This window comes from Marmota monax, unplaced genomic scaffold (genome assembly GCF_021218885.2).
Source record: "Marmota monax isolate L192 unplaced genomic scaffold, Marmota_monax_Labrador192_F-V1.1 WCK01_AAM20220418_F8-fsc00523, whole genome shotgun sequence".
Lineage (NCBI taxonomy): Eukaryota > Metazoa > Chordata > Mammalia > Rodentia > Sciuridae > Marmota > Marmota monax.
The window spans coordinates 193,546-213,340 of record NW_026694161.1 but is presented as its reverse complement, the minus strand read 5'-3'; the positions used below and the strand labels follow the sequence as shown (position 1 = coordinate 213,340).

At 41.4% G+C, this 19,795-nt stretch overlaps 2 protein-coding genes across 2 annotated transcripts; one reads left to right on the top strand and one right to left on the bottom strand.

Annotated features, from left to right (window-relative positions):
* The first annotated feature begins 19 nt into the window (after positions 1 to 19).
* LOC124107632 (histone H2B type 3-B) lies at positions 20 to 1,606 on the top strand. The gene has a single exon (XM_046465806.2). The coding sequence runs from the start codon at positions 310 to 312 to the stop codon at positions 688 to 690; it is 381 nt and encodes a 126-aa protein (XP_046321762.1). The 5' UTR covers positions 20 to 309; the 3' UTR covers positions 691 to 1,606.
* A 17,298-nt stretch (positions 1,607 to 18,904) lies between these two features.
* Positions 18,905 to 19,641, bottom strand: LOC124107619 (H2B.U histone 2-like; the record flags this gene model as incomplete). Its single annotated transcript, XM_046465783.2, has 1 exon — positions 18,905 to 19,641. A coding segment is annotated over one exon (333 nt), but the record flags the coding sequence as incomplete, so codon positions are not given.
* Positions 19,642 to 19,795: the final 154 nt, after the last annotated feature.

Below are 19,795 nucleotides of genomic sequence, written 5' to 3'. Positions count from 1 at the left end.
TTCTAACGCAGAGAAGAAGTCGAAAAATACAACAGGGGATATCAGGACTACAGGCCCCAGCGAGCCCTTATATACGATCGGGAGGTAGGCTAAAAAGCACCGTCTGATAGGATGGCATCAATAGCCAATCAGAAAAGGACACCAGCATTTCCCGCCCCCCTAATTTGCGTAAGTCTTTCCGAGAGATGACGTAGGGCGACGTTCTATCCAACCAGAAGCGAGTAGTTCTTGATCCTTCATTTGAATTCAAGGCGTACAAATAGAGTTGTTGTGGTCGTCTCTGGAGTCTGTCAGAGGAGACCCGCCATCATGCCAGACCCTTCCAAGTCCGCTCCGGCCCCCAAGAAGGGCTCCAAGAAGGCCGTGACCAAAGCGCAGAAGAAGGACGGCAAGAAGCGCAAGCGCGGCCGCAAGGAGAGTTACTCCATCTACGTGTACAAAGTGCTCAAGCAGGTGCACCCCGACACGGGCATCTCGTCCAAAGCCATGGGCATCATGAACTCGTTCGTCAACGACATCTTTGAGCGCATCGCCAGCGAGGCCTCCCGCCTGGCGCACTACAACAAGCGCTCGACCATCACGTCCCGCGAGGTGCAGACGGCCGTGCGCCTGCTGCTGCCCGGGGAGCTGGCCAAGCACGCTGTGTCGGAGGGCACCAAGGCCGTCACCAAGTACACCAGCTCCAAGTGAGGCGCGTCCCTGGCGCCCTGAACCCAAAGGCTCTTTTCAGAGCCACCCACACAGTCGAGAAAGGGTTTCAAACACGGTGATGGGTTATTAACCCTATGTTTTACCTATACACCTTAGCGATTCCCAGTTACTGAGTGCGTCCCGCCAGTGAGTGAGCGGAGTATGGGAATGTAACAGCCCATTGTAGAGGAACGGTGGAAATGGTGCCCTTGCGAAAAAGCAGGCGTGCAGATGAGGGGCGTCACTTCCCCCAGAAGGCTCTAGCGTCGGTCTTCTACCCTGTGTTCCCTTGGCGAGACCATGGGTACGCCAGACCACGAGTTTGCGGAGGCCTTGGGTGTTGTAAGGCGGCCTGGCGGTGGCGCCATACCACCTTTCCATCCCTGCCCGCATCAGACATCTTTATCCTCAAGCAAAGTACATCCCGGTAGGATGTTTGCCTGGAAAGATCCTGCAATGACAGTGTGCTGGACGAGAGGGACGTGGAGGCTGGCGGATCACCGCAGCGCTTTGTGCGCGAGCTGGGTTAGTAAGTGACCACAGCTGCCAGCAGCTTTCACCCTTAGTGGTGGGGGGAGGTTAGAGGAACGGAATTACCTTGTTTTGAGCAAATGTAACTGCCTCCCCTTTTGGCCGCATGATTTTCTGTGAAGTGTTAGTAACTGAATTCTTTTCTTCACATTCATGGCATTTATTTAAGGAGTGCCATTGTGCTTCAGGAAAAGCATTTTGGCATGAAGCTTTCATACTGGAAGGGACACGGCTTATCTTTTTCTTGCTTTGACTTTTCTTATTTATTAAAAGAAAAAAAAGGATTAATAATGATTCTTTGAGCTGTTGTGAGAATTAGAAGTATTGAGAGTTTGTACCATTGTCTCCAGCAAGGAAAATTTTAAATAAAATTCAGTAAAACACACGCTTTTCTTTTTTCTTTTTTCTTTTAAGTGTCTCCACAGGGCCCTAGCCTGTCATGTGTCTGAACTGATGCAAACTGGGAGACTGGTGGGTCAGGGGAGAAAATGTCACCACAACAAGGTCCTCCCTAAAATGGCTGTATCACCACCCCACCTCTTTCCTGCTTGGGTCCACATAAAAGGATTTTTGGAAATTTCACACATTTTAAAGTTGTCACCTACTGTATTTTTATAAAAATTCAAGTAGCAAGGATGCACATCCCAACATAGGACATTTTAAAAAGCAAAATGGCCACATCAGTATTTTAAATATACCTATTGGAACATCAATTTGATACCATAATCAGTTCATAAAATACATGATCAAATTCTATATCAGCCAGATATTTCAGGAGATGCTTAATTTCTGCCTGAACCATTATTTTTCCATTTTTCTTCTACCTCAGGATTTTACCCTACAGCAATTATAGGTATTATGGTTTATCTATTTTCTTGCAAAAATAAAAAAAAAAAGTCAAGGTTTTTTTGGTTTTTTTTTGCAAGAAAAGATTTGAATACATTAGATAACCAAAGATTTCTTTGGTCTGAGCAGAGGCCTGGTGTGGTGGCTCTCACCTATAATCCCAGCAATTCAGGAGGCTGAGGCAGGAGGATAGTGAGTTCAAAACCAGCTTTAGCAACTTAGTGAGGCCCTAAGTAACTCAGTGAGACCCTGTCTCTAAATAAAATACAAAACAAAGAGCTGGGGATGTGCCTTGGTTGTTAAGAGCCCCTGGGTTTAATCCTCAGTACCAAAAAAAAAAAAAAAAAAAGAAAAAGAAAGAAAAAGAAAAAAAATACCTGGGCAGTACACACACACACACACATATATATATATGACAAAAAAAATATCTGGGCAGTACACAGTTTTATGTATGTATTTTAGAGACAGGGTCTCACTGAGTTGCTTAGCACCATGCTTTTTTTAAACTCAAAAATCCTCCTGCCTCAGCATCCTGAGCAGCTGGGATTACAGGCATGCTCTACCCTGCCGTTGAGACAAGTATATTTTGATAGATCATGAGCAAATAAGAAAAGTTTAGTGAAACTGGCTCTTTAATGAGATGGCTGGTAGTTCCTCTGTTCTTTTCTTGGTGACTTCTGCTGCAAGTACCTGTGCCTCCTTCGGCATAGGTGGTCTTGTGTAGTCTCGTGCTAGTAATGTACAGCTTCCCCTCCATTCCATTGTTTTCTGTCTATGTTTAAAAACTTAAGGAAATTGGGGCTGGGATTGTGGCTTAGCGGTAGAGCGCTCGCCTCGCACAGGCGGGACCCGGGTATGATCCTTAGCACCACTAAAAATTTAAGATGTTGTGTCCACCGAAAACTAAAATATAAATATTAAAAAATTCTCTCTCTCTCTCTCTCTTAAAAAAAGAAAACTTAAGGAAATTGGCCAAACACAGTGGCATATGCCTGTAATTCGAGCAACTCTGAAGGCCAAGGCAAGAGGATCACAAGTTCAAAACCAGCCTCAGCAAGGCCCTAAGCAACCCAGAAAGACTCTGTCTCTAAACAAAATATTAAAAAGGGTTCCAGATGTGGCTCAGTGGTTCAGTGACTCTGGGTTCAATCCCCCATACCAAAAAAAAAAAAAAAAAAAAGGAAATTGCTGGGCCTTGTAGTACACACCTGTGATCTTTTTTTTTTTTTTTTTTTTTTTAATTTTTTATTGTTGGCTGTTCAAAACATTACATAGTTCTTGATATATCATATTTCACAATTTGATTCAAGTGGGTTATGAGCTCCCATTTTTACCCCATATACAGATTGCAGAATCACATCAGTTACACATCCATTGATTTACATATTGCCATACTAGTGTCTGTTGTATTCTGCTGCCTTTCCTATCCTCTACTATCCCCCCTCCCCTCCCCTCCCCTCCCCTCCCCTCCCCTCCCCTCTTCTCTCTGCTCCCTCTACTGACATTCGTTTGTCCCCCTTATATTATTTTTCCCCTTTCCCTCACTTCCTCTTGTATGTACTTTTGTATAACTCTGAGGGTCTGCTTCCATTTCCATGCATTTTCCCTTCTCTCTCCCTTTCCCTCCCACCTCTCATCCCTGTTTAATGTTAATCTTCTTCTCATGCTCTTCGACCCTACTCTGTTCTTAGTTACTCTCCTTATATCAAAGAAGACATTTGGCATTTGTTTTTTAGGGATTGGCTAGCTTCACTTAGCATAATCTGCTCTAATGCCATCCATTTCCCTGTAAATTCTATGATTTTGTCATTTTTTAATGCAGAGTAATACTCCATTGTGTATAAATGCCACATTTTTTTTATCCATTCATCCATTGAAGGGCATCTATGTTGGTTCCACAGTCTAGCTATTGTGAATTGTGCTGCTATGAACATCGATGTAGCAGTGTCCCTGTAGCATGCTCTTTTTAGGTCTTTAGGGAATAGACTGAGAAGGGGAATAGCTGGGTCAAATGGTGGCTCCATTCCCAGCTTTCCAAGAAATCTCCATACTGCTTTCCAAATTGGCTGCACCAATTTGCAGTCCCACCAGCAATGTACAAGTGTACCCTTTTCCCCACATCCTCGCCAGCACTTGTTATTGTTTGACTTCATAATGGCTGCCAATCTAACTGGAGTGAGATGGTATCTTAGGGTGGTTTTGATTTGCATTTCTCTGACTGCTAGAGATGGTGAGCATTTTTTCATGTACTTGTTGATTGATTGTATGTCCTCCTCTGAGAAGTGTCTGTTCAGGTCCTTGGCCCATTTGTTGATTGGGTTGTTAGTTATCTTATTGTCTAATTTTTGGAGTTCTTTGTATACTCTGGATATTAGGGCTCTATCTGAAGTGTGAGGAGTAAAGATTTGTTCCCAGGATGTAGGCTCTCTATTTACCTCTCTTATTGTATCTTTTGCTGAGAAAAAACTTTAGTTTGAGTAAGTCCCATTTGTTGATTCTAGTTATTAACTTTTGTGCTATGGGTGTCCTATTGAGGAATTTGGAGCCCGACCCCACAGTATGTAGATCGTAGCCAACTTTTTCTTCTATCAGACGCCGTGTCTCTGATTTGATATCAAGCTCCTTGATCCATTTTGAATTAACTTTTGTGCATGGCGAGAGAAAGGGATTCAGTTTCATTTTGTTGCATATGGATTTCCAGTTTTCCCAGCACCATTTGTTGAAGATGCTATCCTTCCTCCATTGCATGCTTTTAGCCCCTTTATCAAATATAAGATAGTTGTAGTTTTGTGGATTGGTTTCTGTGTCCTCTATTCTGTACCATTGGTCCACCCGCCTGTTTTGGTACCAGTACCATGCTGTTTTTGTTACTATTGCTCTGTAGTATAGTTTGAAGTCTGGTATCGCTATACCGCCTGATTCACACTTCCTGCTTAGCATTGTTTTTGCTATTCTGGGTCTTTTGTTTTTCCATATGAATTTCATGATTGCTTTCTCTATTTCTACAAGAAATGCCGTTGGGATTTTGATTGGCATTGCATTAAACCTATAGAGAACTTTTGGTAATATCGCCATTTTGATGATGTTAGTTCTGCCTATCCATGAACAGGGTATATTTTTCCATCTTCTAAGATCTTCTTCTATTTCTCTCTTTAGGGTTCTGTAGTTTTCATTGTATAAGTCTTTCACCTCTTTTGTTAGGTTTATTCCCAAGTATTTTATTTTTTTTGAAGATATTGTGAATGGAGTGGTTGTCCTCATTTCCATTTCAGAGGATTTGTCGCTGATATACAGGAATGCCTTTGATTTATGCGTGTTGATTTTATATCCTGCCACTTTGCTGAATTCATTTATTAGCTCTAATAGTTTCTTTGTAGACCCTTTTGGGTCTGCTAGGTATAGAATCATGTCATCTGCAAATAGTGATAATTTAAGTTCTTCTTTTCCTATTTTTATGCCTTTAATTTCTTTCGTCTGTCTAATTGCTCTGGCCAGTGTTTCGAGAACTATGTTGAACAGAAGTGGTGAGAGAGGGCATCCCTGTCTTGTTCCAGATTTTAGACGGAATGCCTTCAATTTTTCTCCATTCAGAATGATGCTAGCCTGAGGCTTAGCATAGATTGCTTTTACAATATTGAGGAATGTTCCTGTTATCCCTAGTTTTTCTAGAGTTTTGAACATAAAGGGATGCTGTACTTTGTCGAATGCTTTTTCCGCATCTATCGAGATGATCATATGATTCTTATTTTTAAGTCTATTGATGTGGTGAATAACATTTATTGATTTCCATATATTGAACCAGCCTTGCATCCCAGGGATGAATCCTACTTGATCATGGTGCACAATTTTTTTGATAAGTTTTTGTATCCGAGTGGCCAGAATTTTATTGAGGATTTTTGCATCTAGGTTCATTAGAGATATTGGTCTGTAGTTTTCTTTCTTTGAAGTGTCTTTGTCTGGTTTAGGTATCAGGGTGATGTTGGCCTCGTAGAATGAATTTGGAAGTTCTCCCTCTTTTTCTATTTCCCGAAGTAGCTTGAAAAGTATTGGTATTAGTTCCTCTTTAAAGGTTTTGTAAAACTCTGCTGTATACCCATCCGGTCCTGGGCTTTTCTTAGTTGGTAGTCTTTTGATGGTTTCTTCTATTTCCTCAATTGATATTGGTCTGTTTAGGTTGTCTATATCCTCCTGACTCAATCTGGGCAGATCATATGACTTAAGAAATTTATCTATGCCTTCACTATCTTCTAATTTATTGGAGTATAAGGATTCAAAATAATTTTTGATTATCTTCTGTATTTCTGAAGTGTCTGTTGTGATATTGCCTCTTTCATCCCGTATGTTAGTAATTTGAGTTCTCTCTCTTCTTCTCTTCGCTAGCATGGCTAAGGGTCTGTTGATTTTGTTTATTTTTTCAAAGAACCAACTTTTAGTTTTGTCAATTTTTTCAATTGTTTCTTTTGTTTCGATTTCATTAATTTCAGCTCTGATTTTAATTATTTCTTGCCTTCTACTTCTTTTGCTGTTGTTTTGCTCTTCTTTTTCAAGGATTTTGAGATGAAGTATGAGATCATTTATTTGTTGGTTTTTTCTTTTTTTAAGGAATGAACTCCAAGCAATGAATTTTCCTCTTAGAACTGCTTTCAATGTGTCCCATAGATTCCGATATGTTGTGTCTGTGTTTTCATTAATCTCTAAGAATTTTTTAATTTCTTCCTTGATGTCTTCTATAACCCATTGATCGTTCAGTAACCTATTGTTCATTCTCCAAGTGATGTATTCTTTTCCCTTCTTTCTTTTATCATTGATTTTCAGTTCCATTCCATTATGATCAGATAGGATGCATGGTATTATCTCTACTCCTTTATATTGTCTAAGAGTTTCCCTGTGACATAATATATGATCTATTTTTGAGAAGGATCCATGTGCTGCTGAGAAAAAAGTGTAACTGCTTGATGTTGGGTGGTATATTCTATATATGTCAATTAAGTCTAGGTTATTAATTGTGTTATTGAGTTCTATAGTTTCCTTATTCAACTTTTGTTTGGAAGATCTGTCCAGTGGTGATAGAGGTGTGTTGAAGTCTCCCATGATTATTGTATGGTGGTCTATTAGACTCTTGAACTTGAGAAGAGTTTGTTTGATGAACATAGCTGCACCATTGTTTGGGGCATATATATTTATGATTGTTATGTCTTGTTGGTGTATGGTTCCCTTGAGCAGTATGTAGTGTCCCTCTTTATCCCTTTTGATTAACTTTGGCTTGAAATCTATTTTATTTGATATGAGTATGGATACTCCTGCTTGTTTCTGAAGTCCATATGAGTGATATGATTTTTCCCAACCTTTCACCTTCAGCCTATGTATGTCTTTTCCTATCAAATGCGTCTCCTGTAGGCAGCATATTGTTGGGTCTTGTTTTGTGATCCATTCTACTAGCCTGTGTCTCTTGATTGGTGAGTTTAAGCCATTAACATTTAGGGTTATTATTGAGATATGGGTTGTTCTTCCAGCCATATTTGTTTATTTATGTTACTAAACATGGTTTGTTTTCCTCTTTGATTATTTTCCCCCCTTTAGTGTCCTTTCATTGTTATTTTCCATTTCCTCTTCCTGTAATGTTTTGCCAAGGATGTTTTGAAGAGATGGTTTTCTAGCTGCAAATTCTTTTAACTTTTGTTTATCATGGAAGGTTTTAATTTCATCTTCCATCCTGAAGCTTAATTTCGCTGGAAACACAATTCTTGGTTGGAACCCATTTTCTTTCAGTGTTTGAAATATGTTATTCCAGGATCTTCTAGCTTTCAGAGTCTGTGTTGAAAGATCAGCTGTTATCCTGATTGGCTTACCCCTAAATGTGATCTGCTTCCTTTCTCTTGTAGCTTTTAAAATTCTCTCCTTATTCTGTATGTTGGGCATCTTCATTATAATGTGTCTAGGTGTGGGTCTCTTATGATTTTGCACATTCGGCGTCCTGTAGGCTTCTAGGATTTGGGGTTCTGTCTCATTCTTCAAGTCTGGGAAGTTTTCTCGTATTATTTCATTGAATAGATTGCTCATTCCTTTGGTTTGAAACTCTGTCCCTTCCTGTATCCCAATGACTCTTAAATTTGGTCTCTTGATGTTATCCCATATTTCTTGGATGTTCTGCTCATGGTTTCTTAACAGTCTTGCTGAGCTGTCTATGTTCTTTTCAAGTTGAAATACTTTATCTTCATTGTCTGATGTTCTGTCTTCTAAGTGTTCTACTCTGCTGGTAGTATTCTCAATTGAGTTTTTAAGTTGGCTTATTGCTTCCTGCATTTCTAGGATTTCTGTTTGTTTGTTTTTTATAACCTCTTTTTCCCTGTATAGTTGATCTTTTGCTTCTTGGATTTGTTTATGTAATTCATTGTTGAAGTGATCTTTCATTGTCTGATTTTGCTGTCTGATGTCTTCCTTGAGACTCCAGATCATCTGAAGCATGTATATCCTGAATTCTTTATCTGACATTCCATCTGCTGTAGCTATTACCTCTTCTAACGTTGAGTTGACCTGCAATGCTTGTGGTCCTTTCTTTCCTTGTCTCTTCATACTGTTCGCGTTCCTTTCTACTTGGTGAAACTGTTGTGCTATTGAATTTTCCCCCTATATATTTATATTGGTCTTGTATAGTTGCAAAGTCTCCCTCGCAGGCGCGGGCGGCGGCTCTGTCCCTCTGTGGGCCGCTAGGCTTGTTCTGTCGGTGGTCACAGTTCTGTCTACTTTGCAGGCGCAGGCAGCGGCACTGCCCCTCTGCAGGCCTCTGGGGCTGTACTGCCAGTGGGTCGCAGGTGCGCCTACCTTGCAGGCGCAGGGGGGGGGGGCGGCTCTACCCTTCCTCAGGCCACTGGGCCTGTTCTGTCTCTCGGTTGCAGGTCTGGCCTGTTCTGATGGTGGTCACAGTTCTGTCTACCTTGCAGGTGCTGGGGGGAGGTGGCGGCTCTGCCCCTCAGCAGGCCACTGCTCCTCTTCTGCCGGTCGGTCGCAGGCCCGCCTACCTTGCAGGAGTGATTGGAAGCTCTGCCACTCCGCGGGCCACTGGGCCTTTTCTGACCGTGGTCACAGTTCCACCTACCTGACAGGTGCGGGGGGTGGGGGGCGGCTCTGCCCCTCAGCAGGCCGCTGGGCCTGCTCTGTGCGTGGTCACAGTTCCCTCTACCTTGCCGGCGCAGGGAGAGGGGGTGGCTCTGCCTCTCAGCAGGTCACTGCTCCTCTTCTGCAGGTGGGTCGCAGGCCCGCCTACCTTGCAGGAGTGATTGGAAGCTCTGTCCTGCCGTGGGCCACTGGGCCTTTTCTGTCCGTGGTCACAGTTCCACCTGCCTGGCAGGCGCGGGGGGTGGGGGGCGGCTCTGCCCCTCAGCAGGCCGCTGGGCCTGCTCTGTGCGTGGTCACAGTTCCCTCTACTTTGCCGGTGCAGGGGGAGGGGGCGGCTCTCACCTGTGATCTTAAGCTACTTGGAAGACTGAGGGAGGCAGGGGGAGCGCAAGCTCAAGGTCACTTGGGGAACTTAGAGAGATCCTGTCTCAAAAAGGACGGGGGTATAATTCAGAGGTATAGCACCTTTGGGTTCAATCATTTTATATATTTGTATATGTATATAAAATAATTGTATATATATATATATATATACACACACACACACACACACACACACACACACACACATATATAAGCAGTAGGAATGGAAATTCTGCCATAGATATTTTATGTTTATATATATATATAAATAAATATATGTATGTATATATATGTGTGTGTGTGTGTGTGTGTGTATGTATGAACACAGTAGAAATGGAAATTCTGCCATAGATATTTTACTCAATTCTTTACTTTCAGTAATAATCTGAAACTTAAAACAGTGATCCATCATTGAAAGTAAGCAGGACCTGTCAATAGTCTTAATTCTCTCAAGATATTAATATTAATGGATCAATAGAGGAAAACAACTAAATTCAGTCCTTTCCACTATGAAACAGATGCCAGATGACTGAGACCTCCAAACCCTAATCCTCCTAACAACCTAAATTGAGAGTCAAGACTTTAAAAATATTTTTTTTAATTAAATTTATTTCTTGCAGTGCTGGGCAATTGTTCTTTCACTAAGCTACATCCCTAGCCCAGAGTTGTTTCAAAGGAGTATTTATAGTCACTAGAACTAGGCCCACAGTTCCATGTGATTCTCTACCTTCAAGAGCTGAATGCGTAGATTTAATAAAATGAAACTTGTCTCCAGCAGAGTGATTGTGTTAGCAGTAGACAACATTGTTAGTCCAGAGAGTCAATGAACAAAACATAGCACCGTAATTTCCAAATATAACTCTACAAGAATACATTTTGTGGTAGATAATGCAAAACATGGAGTGATTTTTCAGGTTTTCTAACTACTCTGACTAAAGCCTGAAGTAATAGACTGCCGCAGTCTGGCTGGGCACAAATGCCGCAGTCTGCCTGGGCACACAATCACGAGCCACCACACAGCTTGTAGATTCAAACAGCAACTCTTTATTCCCAAACTCACACCAGCCGTCTACAATCACGTTCTGGGGAAATCCACGTTCTCTTCCCAAATCCACGTTCTCTGCCCAAATCCACTTCCACTGGGCTTCTATCTCCAAAATATATTGTCTAAATCCCGTGAGAACTCAAGGGGAACTCAGGCAGCAGGATACGCCCTATTCCCAGCAGGAATAATCTTAAACCTTAAACCTGGAACCTAAACCGGGAACGCCCTAAACACGATTATCTTAAAACCGGGAACACCCTAATCTGCCTTGGTCCTTGAGCAAGGTCACTTACATTCAATGTCACTGCAACATGTCAGCAACATGGGGTACGCTGGCAAGGAAATTGTCATACCTACTTGGCTAATGGCTCCCAGCATCTCCCCCCTTCTGATTAATTAAACAACAAGCAATGTGGCTTAAGGACCGTGCCTGGTAGGTTGTCCAATTCAACATATGGTTCTTACCCGTCATCGGAAAACTGACCTTTAGGCGTCAGCCTCCTGTCTTAGGTTGATACCACTGCAATTGGATCATACCCGTCACTGACTACCGGTCCAGCATAAGCCATTGGCCCCCAAATTTTAGACCATCACTAGCAGAAGGGAGGATACAGAAATGCCACGACACCAAGCCAATTGACGGCTCCTTGGGAAAAATTGCATCACTGGTGACACCATCAGCAAAGATATGTCAGCACTACCACAATTAACATGGGGTGCGCTGGCAAGGAAAAATTGCATCACCAGTGACACCATCAGCAAAGATATGCCAGCATTACCACAATTCACTGCACCAAACGATAGTTACATAGTCCAGGCAAGTTCTGCAAGCAGTTCAAAGCAGAGGAATCTATCAATATGTCCATTTCCTCCCCAAAATCTGTCTCCTCCCAAAGTAAGTTGACTCTTTGATTGAGCATTACTTGTTGAGTTCTTCACCGGCACTGGGATGGAGATAGGAATTCTGGCAATGATGCTAAAGAGACATTATCCTGAAAAGAATTATTAAATATAATGAAAAGGAAAGGTGAAAGTAAACAAACAGATCTGTTAACCTACTTTAAAAACAATCCTTAACAGCCTTTTACCTAATTTAAATTAGTAAACAAACAGATCTGTTAACCACCTTTAAAAACAATCCTTAACAGCTGTTTACATAATTTAAATTAAACCATTTAAATCACGTGAATAAAAAAAATAATAATAATTCGGATCCATTTTTTCATGAGCGCTCCTCATATAAGAAATATGGACATACGCACATACAGACATACAACACAAAACACAAGAGTGTACACAAACGTACAACACATAAGAAAATAGTAAAGGCCTTGTAGCTTTACCTAGGTGGAATCTCCATTGCAATGTTTAAAAACTCCACAGTCAAAAAATAAAACTGATCAGAAAAACATTAACCTAGGTTTGTATGAGCTCAAAAAATAAAAATAGAACCTTATGATGTAGAAAAATGCAATAATAAAATAGCTATTGAAAAAAGCATCCTGGTTAATCACTGTCGCAGATGTAAGAATGGCCAAGCTGGAGCTCTGGATATCAGCTGTTATGGATTTGAGTCAAATCATCTTCTTTTCGATCTGTAGAAACTGTTTTAGTTAATCTCTCTGGAATCCAAATGGGCTGCTGTTCTCCCTGTGGAAAAACACAAACAGACCCCCGACTCCAGACAATCACTGGGTCAGGACCTTTCCATTGTCCTGTTAGAATATCTTTCCAAAGTACTTTAGGCTTATGTACATTTTTTGGATACATATGCCTTTCCGCAGCACTAAGTCCTGATGAATCCAAATTTAAAAAGTTTAGAGTAAAAAGCGTTATTTTAAGTTTATCTTTGGGGGATATATACCCCCTTCCAATTCCCTCTTTCTGCTTTAATAAGTATGTTTTAATAGTTTGATGAGCTCTTTCAACTATGCCTTGTCCCTGTGGATTGTATGGGATTCCTGTTATATGAGTAATACCAAATGATGAGCAAAATTGTTTAAAAGAGGTAGAGGTATAGCCAGGACCATTATCGGTTTTTAACTGTTTAGGAACGCCCACAGTGGCAAAATTTTGTAAGCAATGAGCTATAACATCTTTAGTTTTTTCTCCGGCATGAAGGGAGCCCATCAAAAATCCAGAAGAAGTATCGACTGTAACGTGTAAATATTTTAATTTTCCAAATTCTGGCAAGTGTGTGACGTCCATCTGCCAAATATGGTTAGGTATCAGGCCTCTAGGATTGACTCCAAGATTAACTTGTGGTAAAAATGTCACACAATTTTGACATTGTTTTATTATATGTCTGGCTTGTTCCTTAGTTATTTTAAAACGCTTTTGTAAAGTATTAGCATTAACATGAAACCTTTTATGAAAATTTGTAGCTTCTTCAAATGTAGAGAAAATATGTATGTCATGTGTAGTTTTATCTGCTAAATCATTGCCTAAACTAAGGGCTCCAGGCAATCCTGTATGTGCCCTAATATGTCCTATAAAGAATGGATCTTTTCTGTCCCAGATTAGACTTTGTATAGTGGAAAACAAAGAGAAAACAGTCGAAGAAGGGGAAATCCTACCAGCATCTTCAAGAGATACTATAGCATTAACTACATACTGACTATCAGAAAATAAATTAAATACAGAATCTTTAAACATCAAAAAAGCTTGTAAAACTGCATTAAGCTCTACCTTTTGAGCTGATTGTTTGGGTACTAAAAATGTAAAAGTTTGATCAGGGGTAACTACTGCTGCTGTACCATTATTTGACCCATCAGTGAATATATTTGGAGCATTCATGATAGGTGTTTTTCTTGTCATTTTAGGAAAAACTACAGGATGCTTAGACCAAAAAGACAACAAAGGATTAGATGGTAAATGATTATCAAATGAAACATTAGATTTACACATGATTATTGCCCAAGTATTTAACTCATTAGCTAACTCATCAATTTGATCCATAGTATATGGAGTAATAATTTTATTGGGAGAAATTCCAAACACTCCCTTCGCTGCTTTTATTCCTTTGAGTATTAATTGTCCTACAGCCTCAGGATACCTAGTAAGAATAGTGTTAGGAGAATAAGATAAATGTATCCACAATAATGGACCTTCTTGCCAAAATACTCCTGTAGGAATATTTTTTGTTGGTAGTACAATAAATAATAAGGGCAAACTTATATCAATTCTATCCAAATGTATGTTTTCCGTATATGTTTCAATAATTTTTAATGCCTTTCTTGCTTTAGGAGTTAACATGCGGGGTGAATTTGGATCTGATGGACCTTTTAGAATATCAAATAAAGGTCCCAATTCTCCTGTTGGTATACCTAGATAAGGCCTTATCCAATTTATGTCTCCCAATAACTTTTGAAAGTCGTTAAGTGATTTGAGTTGATCTACTCGTATTTGAATTTTTGGTGGACGGACCATGGTTGAGGATAGTAGAACTCCTAAATAATTAATTGGAAAATTTAATTGTACTTTATCTATTGCTATCTCTAGATTATAATTTTTTAATAAGTTTGTAAGTGTGGCATAACATTCCAGCAATATGTTTTTATCTTTATGTGCCAATAATACATCATCCATATAGTGAAATATTTGTAGTTCAGGATTTTGATTTCTAAGTGGCTGGATTGCTTTGTTAACATATATTTGACACATAGTTGGACTGTTAGCCATCCCTTGAGGGAGTACTTTCCATTCATATCTCTGATCAGGACCTTCATGATTTAATGCAGGGATAGTAAATGCAAAACGTGGACTATCCTCGGGATGAATTGGAATTGAAAAAAAACAATCTTTAATATCTATAGCTAAAACATGCCAGGTTTTTGGCAAAGCAGACAATTGAGGAATCCCTGATTGAGCAGGTCCCATAATAACCATCTCATTATTAATGGCTCTGAAATCTTGCAACAATCTCCATTTACCAGATTTCTTTTTGATGACAAAAATGGGAGTATTATGGGGAGATATGGAAGGTTGTATATGTCCTTCCGCTAATTGTTGTTTGACCAGATCATGGGCTACTTGTATCTTTTCTTTAGTCAGGGGCCACTGAGGAACCCACACTGGTCTTTCTGATTTCCAAGTAATTTTGATTGTCTCAGTGGCCCTTTCTGAAAATCCAACCCATGTCTGTCTGTTCCTTGATCTATTTGTACTGGTGCTGCTATACCTTGCCCTTGTTTTCCTAATCTTTTTTCTTTCCTAAAGCCTTGTCTAGCCCTAGTAGTGGGCGCATTAGGATTGATGTTATTTGTTAACGTCAAACCTAATTGATCTAGGACATCTCGTCCCCATAAATTTATAGGAAGATGATCCAATACATATGGCTGTATAGTTCCTTCACATCCTTCAGGATCCTTCCAATCTAATATCATAGAACTTCTATGGGGATTAGTTGCCACTCCTAGGCCTCGAAGCGTTTGAGTGGCTTGTTGTAATGGCCAATGTTTTGGCCATTCTTGACGAGATATGATGCTAAGGTCAGCTCCTGTGTCCAGTAGCCCATTAAACTCATGACCTTGAATATTTAGTTTTAGCATTGGGCGAGAATCTAAATTTAAAGACAACATAGCCCAATCTACACCTGTGGAGCCTAATCCCCTGGAACCTCTTTCTACACTATGACTAGGAAATTTATTATGTAGGCTGGGTATTATTAACAACTGTGCTATTCTATCTCCAGGTGAAATTACTGATATACCTCTTGGAGAACTAGCTATAATTTTTATTTCACCTACATAATCGGGATCAATTACCCCAGGACTTATCATAAGTCCTTTTAATGTAGATGAACTACGTCCCAGTAATAAGCCTACTGTTCCTTGGGGAAGAGGTCCTTTTACTCCTGTGGGAATGATTTGAACTCCCATCTCTGGAGTTAATACTGCTCTGGCAGAGGCACAGATGTCCAACCCTGCGCTCCCTTGGGTTTGTCTGATGAGGGATTTAATGGACAATGTGTCCTGGGCACTACCCTGATGGTGTTGCTGGGATCCTCCACTGCCCCGTATATTTGTGGTTGTGGGCCCCGGAGCATTGGGCCCCCCTGTCCGTTTTTTGGCAATGGAGCCTGATGCCTTTCTCCACGATATCGTGGATAAATACCTGGTCTTTGTCCGTTTTTTGATAAGGGAGTACCTTCTATGGTGGTTTGAGAACGGCATTCATTAGCCCAATGTCTCCCTCTACGGCATCGTGGGCAAATACCTGGTATTCTATTCCTTTGATACCTACTTTTGTTAAACCCTCCTCCTATGGGGCAATTCCTTTTAAAATGTCCTGTTTGTTCACAATCATAGCATGTTTTTGGCCTGGCATCTAAAGCCTGTTGTACTGCAGCTGCCAAGACTTGCCCTTGTTCATTAATATCTCTACATAATTTAATATATGTGTTTAAATCTTCATGTCTCCATGGTCTAATAACCTCTCTGCAGCAACGATTTGCTTGGTCATAAGCCAGTTGTTTTATTAATGGCATTGCTTGTTCTGTATCCCCCAAAATTTTGGCAGCCGTTTGAATTAGCCTATCTACAAAGTCAGCGTAAGGTTCATTAGCTCTCTGTATTACCTTAGATAGCTGACCTTGTAAATCTCCATGTCCTTGTAAAGTCTTCCATGCCCTAACTGCGTCTGCAGCAATTTGTGCATATATAGCAGGATCATATTCAATTTGTTGCCGTTGACCCTCATAAGGTCCTTTTCCTAACAACATATCTAGATTTCTTTGAGGGTAACCGGCTGCTGCATTTCGCCTAGCTGTCTCCGCGCAAAATTCCTCATTGGCAACCTTCCATAACAAATATTGTCCTCCATTTAGTACAGATTTACACATGCTAGCCCAATCTGCTGGCGTCATGTCCAAGTTAGTAATGGACTCAACCATGCTTACCGTGAAGGGAGCTTGGGGACCATAGGTTGTTACAGCCTCCTTTAACTGCTTCACTGTTTTAAAATCTAAAGCACGGTGAATTCGCTGCCCTCCTGCCTGTTCAAGTACAGGGCATGCTAATCTTTGAGGTCCTGTCTCAGGATCCCATTTATCAACTACGGGGTTTGAGGGCCACTCAGCTGTCTCCATCGGTGGGGCTGTTGGTTGAATTACACCCTCTTGTGATAAAACGGAGTTACTAAAAGCCTCCTGTTGTGGCCTTTTTCCTAACAACCCCTTTTCCTTTAAATTTTCTTCCTCTGTCTGACTAGCTCGAGAGACCTTCTCTTTTGCTTGATCTAAAATGTCTTTCTCCATGGTCTGAACCTCTAACAATTTACTTAACATCTTTTCAGTTTGTTTTTTACTAATTTCTAATCTACTATAAAGATAACGCAACCCAATAAGATAGCACAAAACAAAGCCGAAACTGAATGAAACAAAAACGGAATAAAAAATCGTTGTATCAATTTTCTCTTCCTCAGGGCCGACAAACTTCAAACCTTTAGTCAACCATTTTTTCCAGTTTGCCTGAGAAATTTCTAGGGATAGGCAGCTTGAAACAAAAACAAGATAAATCAAAACAATAACACATTGTTTTTTGAGTTGGTCACCCATTCTTTCGCTCTTCCTCAGGGGTGAGCAGTTTCACTTACCTCCAAGCTTCAGAAGTTCCCCGTACGGGCCACCAAATGCCAATGTCTGGCTGGGCACAAATGCCGCAGTCTGCCTGGGCACACAATCACGAGCCACCACACAGCTTGTAGATTCAAACAGCAACTCTTTATTCCCAAACTCACACCAGCCGTCTACAATCACGTTCTGGGGAAATCCACGTTCTCTTCCCAAATCCACGTTCTCTGCCCAAATCCACTTCCACTGGGCTTCTATCTCCAAAATATATTGTCTAAATCCCGTGAGAACTCAAGGGGAACTCAGGCAGCAGGATACGCCCTATTCCCAGCAGGAATAATCTTAAACCTTAAACCTGGAACCTAAACCGGGAACGCCCTAAACACGATTATCTTAAAACCGGGAACACCCTAATCTGCCTTGGTCCTTGAGCAAGGTCACTTACATTCAATGTCACTGCAACATGTCAGCAACATGGGGTACGCTGGCAAGGAAATTGTCATACCTACTTGGCTAATGGCTCCAAGCAATAGACTGCCTCTATTTGCTACACTGGCAGGCCCAGGGCCCGAATGGGCAGGACTTGTTCCTCTCTCCTAGCCTGGGGATGTTAAGGGAGTGCCAAAGAACTGCTATTGAGATTTTTGTCATCAAGAAAATTGGGAGATTGTCTATGGAACCCATGTCTGTACTTACATTATTATATAACAGATAAAAAGAACAATCAGGTTAAGTTAAACGAAGACAGTGCACATCAAATATTTGAAAATCCAGAGGCTGAGCTAGGACTTAATTAAGCATTCTATGGATCTGAGACAGTTTAAAATTATTATAAAATATTTTAATAAATAAGCAGGGCTCTAGAAAAAAATGGGATTTTGCAGGCATCCAGTCTGGAATGCATTGAAGAGTCTGCCCTTCCCCCACCTCAGTTAGATCTTTCAATTCCAATTTGCTAATTTGGGAATAGAGCAAAGAATTTGGAGGGAGACAAGGAACTGTCTGTCTCTTTAAGAAGAAATTACAAACACAAGGAAGCGAATGTACTGTAGGAGACTTTAAGAGGTTAAACAGTGACAAATGCCTGGCTGTCATTGGAGGTGGTGTGAGGAGTAAGACAGGCCATTGTCCACTGGTGGGAACCAAGCTGCAAATCCGAATTCAGGGAAACTGGTCTCCAGAGTGGGTAGACCCTCGGTATTCTTGGTTGAGAAATCACCGATATTTCACCCATTTTAGAGTGCACCTCAGTCCCAGTTAGACTTGCATCCCTTGCTTATTACTTGATACCATTAAGTAGACATCATACTTACTTTGCATATAACGTATTGGATTTTTCTTATTAAAAATCTCCTTTATTAAAAAGGATGTTTCACCGTTTGCTAGGCTTAGTTCTATACAGATGTTTGTAAGATACATTCATATTCAGACACATATATACACACACATTTCTGGGGATGAAAGAAAATAGATTTTTCACCGTTTGCTATGGGAGGAAAACCCATGTGTATATGTGTATGGAAGAACACAGGTATTGCTGGGATATCCTAGTTGAGTGAAGCGGGTGCCCATGAACCAGATGTGGTGTTTCCGAACTGAAACGCCACGTAAAGGGCTGATTATGTGAAACACAACTGCAATTTGCTTTCCCACAGACGTTCGCGGTGGTTAATGGAGGCTAGGGAGGGAGGGAGGGAAGGCGAAGAATGATGTTTTCAAGCGCTCCAGCCAGGGCGGTATAAACACCCAAGGCATCCTCCAGCCTCACGCACGAGGGGACACGGAGTGGGGTGTGGGGTGGCAGAGGATGGGCCAGAGGAGCTCGGTACACTCCCCACCCAGCCTGATTTCCTCCGGTGCCATCGCCTGGACCGTTCCAGCTTCCTATGGCCGAGGCTGACTTGATTGATTTAAAGCAAAACAGACATAGAAAGAAAGGAAGGAAGGGGATTGGCGGGGGGGGGAGAAAAAAGTGCCGTCCGGAACAAGAGGTCCAATCCTAGGAGTTATGTCCTCCATTGCGCAGTGCACCCTCCCCCCAGCACCCGATTGGATCACAGGTCACAAGAGGAGGTGGCACACTCCTTTTTGAGCTTAGAGGTGGCTCTGAAAAGAGCCTTTGGGTTCAGGGCGCCAGGGACGCGCCTCACTTGGAGCTGGTGTACTTGGTGACGGCCTTGGTGCCCTCCGACACAGCGTGCTTGGCCAGCTCCCCAGGCAGCAGCAGGCGCACGGCCGTCTGCACCTCGCGGGACGTGATGGTCGAGCGCTTGTTGTAGTGCGCCAGGCGGGAGGCCTCGCTGGCGATGCGCTCAAAGATGTCGTTGACGAACGAGTTCATGATGCCCATGGCCTTGGACGAGATGCCCGTGTCGGGGTGCACCTGCTTGAGCACTTTGTACACGTAGATGGAGTAACTCTCCTTGCGGCCGCGCTTGCGCTTCTTGCCGTCCTTCTTCTGTGCCTTCGTAATGGCTTTCTTTTTTTTTTTTTGAATATCAAAATATTGTATTTATTTATTTATTTATTTATTTTTAATTTTTTTTATTGGTTGTTCAAAACATTATAAAGCTCTTGACATATCATATTTCATACATTAGATTCAAGTTGGTTATGAACTCCCCGATGTGATT

Coding starts and splice junctions, on each gene's coding strand:
- LOC124107632 (XM_046465806.2), top strand. CDS start 310: ATGCCAGACCCTTCCAAGTCCGCTCCGGCCCCCAAGAAGGGCTCCAAG.